Source organism: Gobio gobio (assembly GCF_949357685.1).
Source record: "Gobio gobio genome assembly, chromosome: 2".
NCBI lineage: Eukaryota > Metazoa > Chordata > Actinopteri > Cypriniformes > Gobionidae > Gobio > Gobio gobio.
This window is the reverse complement of record NC_137098.1, coordinates 27,266,815-27,277,142: the sequence shown is the minus strand read 5'-3', so window position 1 is coordinate 27,277,142 and position 10,328 is coordinate 27,266,815. Positions and strand designations below refer to the sequence as shown.

Genomic DNA, 10,328 nt, shown 5'->3' with positions numbered 1-10,328 from the left:
TCAAGTGCTTTGGCTCACAGCGAGATTAGTGTTTAACATTCTTTCTTGGAATGAGGAAAACACGCTTAAATAGAGGGGAAAAACTGTACTAGAGGAAAGCGAAAGCAATGGTTCTTAATGTTAGAGACACCATACCAGCAGCACATGCGTCTATAAAGACTGGAATGACAACGGAAAGACAGAAGAAAAGAAAAGAAAAACACTCCCTCGTCTGTTCGCTTTTTCTTCCTTCACTTCCTTACTCCCCCCGTCTCTCTCTCTTTCCTTCCCTGTCCTTCTCTCGCGCTCCCATTTAGTTCGGAGAAAACATGAAGGAAAAGAGGAGCAAATTCCAGCGGGGACCAAAGTCAAGTGAAAGTTTCTCCTGAGCGGGGATCTCATCATTACCAAGCGGATGGACGGACAGGAAGGAAAATATCAATTCAAGTCCTTGCCATGATAAGCGCTTAGATGAATAAACAATCGTGAAAGTCATAAACTACGCTCGCTCGTGAATGTGTGACAGTCGCGTCCGCGTGCGTTGAGCCATCCGGACTCGAGGCTTTGGGTCGGGCTCTGGTTCTGTAGGCTACACTGAAGGTCAGAGACTTCAAACCGAGAAGCAGAGGCGTCGCCACCCGTCGATTCAGCAGTCATGGCCGGGGCGAAACCGGGAGTACACGCGTTGCAACTCAAACCGGTGTCTGTCCATGATGTGCTCAAACGGGGGAGCAAGTTTATCAAATGGGACGAGGTAAGAAGATCGCGTTCGCGCGCGTCTCTGTGATTTTATGTGGCGTGATTCCCGACTTGTGTTACTACATGTTGAAGTAATTTACAGGAGAACATCTGACACCCAAGACTGTTCTGGAGTTCAACGCTCTTCCAATGAGATCGAGTTGTGTTCTATCTCATGTTCATAACACTCACTCAACTTGTGTTTTATGTTTGATGGTTGTTCCTCGCAAACAAATTGTTTTCTACCGAGAAATAAGATGGTGCTAAATATAAATGCATCAAATTCACGAGTCGTGTCGTATATTGAGTTGAGTTTAACCCTTTAACTGCTTCTAGACATATTTATAGACCAGTTTAGTGTCAAATCAAAAACACTGCAGTGGATCAGGCCCATTTTCTGATCCATTATTATCCAGTCATTAGACAGTGAAACTGGTTAAACCTTTTCACATTGAAGGAGGAAGTAAAGCTCAACAGCATCATCACAATATTATGCTTATGTTACGAAATTGTTTGGAATTGGGTAAGGGACATCAGGAGGAGATTTGCTTGATATGCCTATCAGATTTCAGAAATACACATTATCAAACATGCCACATTTGTTAAAAACCTGATCCAAAAGGTACGTCCAGTAGGTAATGCAGATGACCAGCTAGCTCATAGATAAAGTTAATTTATAGTAGGCTAGCTATATATAGGTGAACTCAGTTCAATGTCTTGGAATTGGAATTAAGTAAATTATATTTTCCTTGGAAATAGGAATTAGATTTTTAGACATAATTGCATTTCTTCTTCATCTATCTTATTTCTTGTAGACATCTCCATAAAATAACAATTGTGGGACAGTAGTGCTTTCATGAAAGGTCAGAATAATTGGTTTTGAATGTTATTTCACTCACTGGAAACCGATAAATAATTTCCCCCTTGAGTATTTCTTTTAAAGGGTTAATGCCAACATAAACCCATATGTTTACAAGAAATCACCATCTCCTCTAAATTCTTCCGCGTAGTTGCTCTCCTGGCAACAAGGGCCTGTGTGTGTGTGTGTACAGATCATGTTTCAAATCTCGCATTGGATAGCCATTACAGTTGTAATTATGTTGAAGGATTAGGGGGAGAAAATCTTTGCCTCTTTTCCATTATTTGATCAAATCACTGAGCGCTGCTTTAGCTGATCCCCACTGCTCTTAACTGGAGCTTAAAGAGCCAACACCTTTTGATAAGAGCAGCGTTGAGTAAGGAGAAAGTGGGCCTGTACAACTTGGTGCACTCCATGTCTTAAAAGTCATTAATAATTAACTTAAGCAGCCCATAAATGCTGAGTGGTTTGTGTTGAGTTCACTCTACTTAGACATGCTCCAGGTGTGTGTGCATGAGAGAGAGGGGCTATAATAAACCTTCAATAGAACTGTTCTTATTGTTGTACGCAGAAAGCGGCATTTCATTTGGAGTGTGTGTCCATCCTTTGGCAGATGAGTCTGTGTCTTCAGAGGGCATCCATAAATAAATAACTAGCTGTATTTAACTATAATGGGGTCTTATTATATCCTTAACTGAGGTCATAGCTATAGTTAAGGACATAATTGCCTATCTGCCACAAAGCCAGTTTAACCTTCTATTGTCTTCAGGCAATTTCTGACCCATTTTTGGTAAAGAGTTTTTGCTATTGGAACAAGACTTTGTCAATATCTAAACAAAAGCCAATTTTTATAATTTTTTTTATATTCAAAAAGTGTTTGTTTTTTATGATCTAGAAATAATTGGATTTATTTGAAGAATTGGCTTTCACACATGCTTTTCTGTGAGGTTATAATCACCAGGGTATAAGCCCCTTGGATGTACAGTAATTGTCTCCTATGCTACAGTAGCACTAAATACCTAAACACCTGTTGTAGCATAACAAATAGTTTTGCATAAGTGGGGATAAATGGACTTGTTGAGACGGGTGTGCAAATCCAATCCCAGTTGCGATTTGTTTTTATAGCTCTTAAAGGTGCAGTGTGTGAATTTTAGACGGTAGCTGACACAGGACAAAAATGTCGCTGTTGGCAATGTTCCCCCACTTGTGATGCTGCGGCCGCGCAGACGACAGACACAGACGCAAAATGTGGGGAGAAATCCATTTGATTGTAGTTTAAATGAGAAACAATTGCAGTGCTCTGTTGAACCGCTATGGAGTTAGAATCGCTATCGTGTTAGAACCGCTGAATGCGGTTTACGGGTTTCATTGAAAGACAGTGATGTCACGTGAGCAGTGAGTCGTGTTTGTGGTCCAAATAGCTCAATATGAGAGGCAACGTGAAACGCATGTGAAATAAAACCTCATCTTTTAAAGAAGAGTGGCTTGATTAAGTGGTGGATAACAGATGATGGACACAGCACGGTAACAAAACAGACATTTACAGTTACAAACCTACCACAAGTGTAGCGTGCAAACTCTAAACACCTCAGTAACACACGTCAGTTTAAATAGATTTGTGTGTGGCTTGGGTTTCAGGGATGTTTAGACAACTATGAAAAAGTTCACATTTTCCCTTGAACATATTTAGCTATTTGATTTATGTAATTACTTCAGTATGTTTTTTTTTAAAAACAAATTGAAGCATTTAAACTGATATAATATATCAGTTTAAATACTTCAATGAGTTTTTATATTATATTATAGGCTATTATAATTGTATTATATTGTAAGCCTAATAAAGTATTGATCTCACAAGGGGATTGTTTAGGGATCCTTGCAATTAAACAGTTTGAAAACCCCTGATTTAGAAAATATTGGAAATTCATAAGCAATAAACAAACATTTAATTTTTGATTGTTTAATGCTGCCTGTCACCAATAAATGACTGTACAAAAACACATTAAGAACCATCTCACCTTTTTTTTCATATATTATATTATATTATATTATATTATATTATATTATATTATATTATATTATATTATATTATATTATATTATATTATATTATATTATATTAATTATATTATATTATATTATATTAATTATATTATTATAAAGAATTAAAATGTCCTGGGGGAGATTTTAATAGTATTTCTTGGTTAAGAAGACAGTTAACAGCACTGTAAAATGTGCTTAATTTTAGTGATTTCTGAATTAACTGTTTTTTATTTATTATTTATTTAATATATCACTAAGTTACAACAAGGGTTAAATAAAATAGAAATGGCACATTAAAGTTAAAAGTTATAACTGGATGATGAAACCACTTTTTGTGTGTGTGTGTGTGTGTGTGTGTGTGTGTGTGTGTGTGTGTGTGTGTGTTTACGTACGCTGTACAGGTAAAGAATGTTTTTGCTCAGGTGACCTAAATGTCCGCCCAATAGAGAAAAGTTTTGCTCAGCGAGAAAATAAATTAAAGGGAACATTGGTCGTCGGAGAGAGCACAGAGTGACTAGTGCTCTGCAGAGAAGTCTGTCCGTTTAGGGCTACAGTAGAAACATGACGACGCAAAATGGCGATTTCACTGTAAGGGGACCCGCGGTGCATGTAGATAGAAAAATGGCTCATTCTAAGGTAATAAAAACATAACGGTTCATTATGTAAGGTCTTTATACACCACTGAAAATTGTATATTATATTGCATTTCTGTCAATAGATCCTCATAAATACTACACACTGGACCTTTAAATTGAACTATTCTCATTAAATAATAGCAGAATAATACAGAAGTTGTTAAATGTGAGATTATGAAATGATTGAAGCTAACCAGGTTGTGTCTCAAATTGTGTTACTCCCATCAATATAATGATTTTTTTTATTTATCATAATACACTTTTCAAGATAAAAACACCTCAAGGGAGTCTTTAAATCCATTGTACTATCAAGAACACATGCATTTTTAATGGTTTTCAAAGATCACAGGTGAATGCTGTTTAGTTACGTATGGGAGAAAGCAGTTATGTTTTAGCTCTATAACTCTGAGATGAAAGTCACACAGCGTTTCTGATGTCATAATGCATTTTGTATGATCTTTAAATAACACAGACATGGATAAAAGCTTCTAAGCTGTGCAAGCAAACTCATAATGTGCAAATATGTCATGTCAGGGCTTGAACTCTTAGTGATGGCATGGCTTTTTGTTTTGTGAAGTAAGTATATTGTGTGTTTGAGTCCCTTTTATTTCTTGCATGCTTCTAATGCTGTGGCTATGAGTTTGTGTCATTGATGATGAGGACATTCACATGGTACTTAATGTCAGACATCAACGAGAAAGAGGATGATGCAAGCAGTGCCTTTCTCTTCATCTTTGTCTCTACCACCCTCCTGTTTGTCTTGTTAATCTCGTCTTCTCTCTGAAAGAAACGAGTCAAACATTGTGGCTACTGATGTGAACTAATGATCATCATACATTATCTAATTCTCAGTATGAACCGGTTTGAGTCGGACTGTAAGATGTAATGCTCTAGTGCACCTTTAAACATTCAATGGATCATTTCCCAACCCTCGACTTGTCTGGGATTGGAAGCTGGCTTGGATAGGATCCCAATTGATCATGGAATGGACTGCATCTAAACTTAATCCCCTCCATCAAGTCTGTTGCCTCTCTGGCTACAGACACACTGCAGCTAAATAGAGTTGTAACTTCTTTTCTGAGTGATCAATCTCACTTTGTATAAAGAGTTTGGTTATTTGTGACAAATTCACATTTGCTCCGGAAGACTGTAGGTAGTGAAAATCGAATTTTCATTAAATCTGCATACTGTGTGCAGCACTCAACTGAACAATTAAACTGTAATTCGAAGCATTGAACACTTGTTGTTTCATGGACGTTGTTTAAAGCATCACTGCCCTGCAGACTTTATGGTGTGGCCATGTTGTAATTACCATAGTCTCGAAATGACAACACGTGTGTGACGTTGTATTTGAAGCTGTTCATGTCCTTGAACAGGGAATCATGCGTGAATCTGTAGTGGTCTGGCGGTACAGCAGTCACGTGGTTTCAAATAGGAGCTGTAATTACGAGCTCTACGATGACATGAATCCTTTTTACAAGTTGAAATCTCGTAATTACGGTAATTTCAACATGCCGCGAATGCACCTTTAGGACCCCGGAACCAGTCCTTCAGGCTTATTTGAAAATTACAGCACTGTATCCGAAATGAGATACTTCCCTATTATGTATGCGAAAAACAATATGCCAAAAGAGTAGTATGTCCAAACACATATAGCATTCGAAAAACAGTAGGAGAAAATTATCTACTATTTTTGAGATTCTGATGTGCGCATTCGATGGACACTTTACTATCCCACGAGGCCACGGGAGAGGATTCATGAATGGCAGTGAAGTGACTAGCGTTGGTAGGTCACGTGACAGTAACAACATAGCGGATATAGTATGTCCAAATTTTATTCATACTACTCCTATTCATGGTATGTTACATACTTTTTTTTTTAACGGTCGTGAAGGGAATTCAAAATACATACTCAGATCTCTGGATTTCAGACACAGCACAGGCAAGGTTGGAACTAAACTCTTTAGCACTGTTGCCCTCCTCAGGAACTGATTTTGACACCCCTGGTGTAAACAAACAGGTGATTGGCTGTAAGGCAGGATTTTTTTTATTCCTACAACTACCATATTTAGTAATGCCATGCCTCTGAGCAACGTGGAAGAAATTGGGAACTTCCTATCCTATTCATCAAAAAAAAAAAAATCATGGTTTCCACAACCATATTAAGCAGCTTCAGCACAACTGTTTTCAACATTGATAAGAAATGTTTTTTGAGCAGTAAATCAGCATATCGGAATAATTTTTAAGGATCATGTGACACCTGAAGACTGAATCTGAATCGGCTTTGCTACCACAGGAATAAATTACATTTAAAATATGTTCAAAGAGAAAACAGTTCTTTTAAATTGTAGTAGTATTTAACAATATTACTGTTTTTTTTGTTTTTATAACTGTTTTTCTGATCAAATAAATGCAGCCTTGGTGAGCATAAGAGACTTCTTTCAAAAAAATTAAAAAAATCTTGCCGACCCCAAACTTTTGAACAGTAGAATGAATGAATGAATGAACCATCATTCTTTTAAACAGTCTCTATTTAAATGCATTGTTCTGAATTTCATCTATACTACTTATTCAAACCATAGTCAATGGCAGTTTTGGCCTAATGGTTAGAGAGTTGGACTTTGCAGGTTCTATTCTCAGTACTGGAAGAAAACGACTGAGGTGCCCTTGAACAAGGCACCTAACTGAACGTGGCAAGTGAATCATTTTAAGATGGATAATTAAGTCCTTGGTTATAGTTCAGTGAAGCTAGTGTTGTAGTACTTATGCCCCTGAGCACATCAGCTCCCTGTGAACTTTGACTTGCAAATTTTTGCTCAGTCTTCCGCTTGACAGGTGTCTGGGGTGAACGTGAGCATTGAGGGTCGTAGTAATGGGAATATTATGTAGCCATGAAGAGTTAGATACAGTCGTACATATATGATACAGTGACAAATTCTGTATATCTCTGTGTTTTGTGTGTGTGTGTGAGAGAGAGAGAGAGAGAGAGAGAGAGAGAGAGAGAGAGAGAAATACAGTACAGATGTAGCTGTCTTGCATAACTGCTTTTCAAGCAGGAATATAAATGTTGTCCAAACCCAGTAAGGACGGTTTGTAATGAACATGCCCTCTGTCTAAACAAAGCAATCTGACAGAGGATTCACAGGGACTATATTATTCATCCTTTTCTCTCTGAGGGAATTCCAAAGGAAGTATTTAGGGTTTGTGATTAACTGTGTGAACTGCAAGAAACTATGCTAGTATTTCTCTCAATGGAGCAGAAAAACAGCAGCGACTTGGACACACAGGGTGACCAAAAGTTTGGCTGGTGTAGGAGGATAATTCTGAGAGGGAAGGAGGGAGGGCAAACTGCGTGAGCGGAGAGAGGTTTCACACACGGAGGCCAAACAAGGAGATAACATGGAGGAAAATATTGAGAAGTGACGCCTCGAAATCTGAGGCGCAGAGAAATGAGAGGCCATGTAGGTAGAGAGGAGAAAATCACAGGAAACCCAAAAAGACAGAACATCTGATGAACACTAGATTTTACTTCTGTTCCCGATGGCCCACTTGCTGTCTTCCTCACTTCTCTTTCCACTTTCGTTTTTGCTTCCCCTTTCTCATTCCTTGTCATGTACTAATCCTAACTGCTCTATTTATTAGTCACACAACACGTGCGTGTTTGTATGTCGTGGTGTAAATCTGGAAATGTCACACTCTTAAGGCCACAAGTAATGTGTCTCAGGGTAAATATTATTGTTTTGACTGTATTGAGTGTGACAAAATCTGTGTGTGTGTGTGTTTAATAGACTCTTTATTTGACTTTGAGGAAGAAGGGAGCTGTGCATGTTTAGTCATGTCTGGTGCGCATGTGTACACAAGAGTTTGGCACATCCTGTGAAGGGAATTGCTCCACATATTATAATATTAATTTTGTTTATGTTTTGTTGGTCCTTTTAAATATCCTAATTGAGGCAGTGTGTGTTTGTGTATAGAGACTTGTGATCATGCTTAGAAAGAATCTGATTTGTTTCAGATTTTCGATTTTTCGGCTCCTTTTACTTGGGCCAGTAAGCAACCAACCAGAACACCATAGCAACCACCTAGCAACATGCTGAAGCCACACAGAACACTTTAGAAACTGCATAGTAATTAGCAACGCCTTGGAAACCACCCACAACACTCTAGCATCACACTACTTCTACATTTATAAGCACCTACTAGCATAGTCTAGTATGCATACAAGTATGCTACACTATACTTTTACAACTGTAAGTGCCACTCTGTTTTCTTCAGGGAAAAAAAAATGTTTCTTGTGGTTTCACATTTTTCCCTCTTTCATTTCCTCCTTATGTTATTCATTTTGTTTTTTGCTTGTCCTCCCCCATTTTTCTCCCTTCTTATTTCATTCCTCACACGTCTATCTAGTGTTTGTCACACGAAAGACCACACACTCTGTTTAGAACACATGTGCATGCACACCAGAAATGTGGAGGCAATGGTTTCTCTCTGAGTTTGGCTTTTTAGTCCAAATAAAAGTCTAAATTGTGTGCTCCATTTCAATTTGATTATTATACTGCTTCCAGATTAAGGTATATGGGACTATCAAAGAACTAATACTGCAATAATTTAGGACCGTATGTGTATATTAACATTTATACCATGGTCTGTCTGAATACTCAATTCTGATTGGCTGGAAAGTGCAATAAAACCGTTTAATGCGCACACACAGGTAGTTCCAAGTCAGTTTAATCACAGTTATATATTATTGTGCTGCTTTTATTGAAGGACACACCGCTCCCCATCAGGTGGTCCTTTGCCTCCACGTTGTGCATTCAAATAATGGATTATCCCTTACATAATTTATAAAAGTCACATTTTAAAGAGAGAGTTTACTCAAAAAATGGAAATTGTCATCAATTCTACACACCCTCAAGTTGTTCCAAGCCCATAAGACTTTTGATCACCTTTGAAACACAATTGAAGATATTTTTTTATGAAACCTGAGCAATAGATGTTCATTCCACCAAAACTTTATCACTTCAAAAAGAGATCATACAAATGAATTGAGTGATCCAAGTCTTAAGTTTCCAAGTCTTCTGAAGAGACGCAGGCGCTTTGAACAAGTTTAATTTAGGCTTTTAATCACATATGAACATTGATCAATGCACTTGCATCACATGTAGTCAACAGAAACTCGAGACACTTGAGAACCAATGAGGTTTGTACTTTTGTGCCAAGCAAGTACGGTAGCTTTTTTTTTTTCTTCGTGCATTGATCTATGTTTATGTCAATGAAAGACTTCAAATCCTCAATAAATGGTACAAATGTGATGACGGTTGCACTTGAATGTTCATTAAAAGTGTCTCACTCGTAGTGCTGGACGGTATGACCAAAAATAGGTTTCCCCCCTATGCATGACCGGGTGTTAACCACATTTTCTACTGATTGAGAGAGGAAATAATTTAGTAGATTGACTAGAATGCCCTATTTTACTGTCATGACGAGTGAATATTGTTGAAAAATTCCGTACTAGTGTTACAGGTTTGCTGTGGAGAGACTACAACCAATAAAACACAGACCTGCAACACGCTCATTACAGACACCTGAATATTAAAATATGACCATTTGATTCTGATTTGAGGGCCTTAAGCATTTTAAAAATCTAAAGCTGGGCATACACTGTGCGATTTCTGTGCGATTTCAGCAAGGTTACCTACTCACACTGTACGAGTAGATCGCATGCGATGTAAAGCCAAAGCTCACGGTTTATGTGCTCACACTGTGCGGTCCGATGGTCGAGCGCGACTTGTCTGCTCACACTGTACGAGTGAAATATGCGCGAAAAAAACTATAATAGAGAGATAGCCTATCAAATGCATCAGCTATCGATATCAAGAGCATTTAGCATTTACAATTTAAATGAACATTATTATTAAGGTAGGCCTACTTTTATTATTATATTGATATTACATTTATTGCCTAATTTTATAACGCATCAATGCATTGCATAATAAAAGAATAGATAGATTAGCTTAATTATTCATTATTTAAATACATTTTGCCCAATTAAGGAATTATAGGCCTATAATTAAA

General features: G+C 37.7%; 1 protein-coding gene across 4 annotated transcripts in view; it reads left to right on the top strand.

Moving 5' to 3' along the window:
- Positions 1–255: 255 nt before the first annotated feature.
- The window catches only part of plcb3 (phospholipase C, beta 3 (phosphatidylinositol-specific)), a 72,467-nt gene continuing 62,394 nt past the window's right edge, over positions 256–10,328 (top strand). For 3 of the 4 annotated variants that reach the window (XM_079803074.1, XM_079803073.1, XM_079803076.1), the window contains exon 1: positions 256–733. In XM_079803074.1, the coding sequence (XP_079659200.1) occupies positions 635–733 (99 nt within the window). In that variant the 5' untranslated portion in view covers positions 256–634. The remainder of the gene's footprint in view (positions 734–10,328) is intronic. The other variant, XM_079803075.1, reaches the window with a different exon arrangement.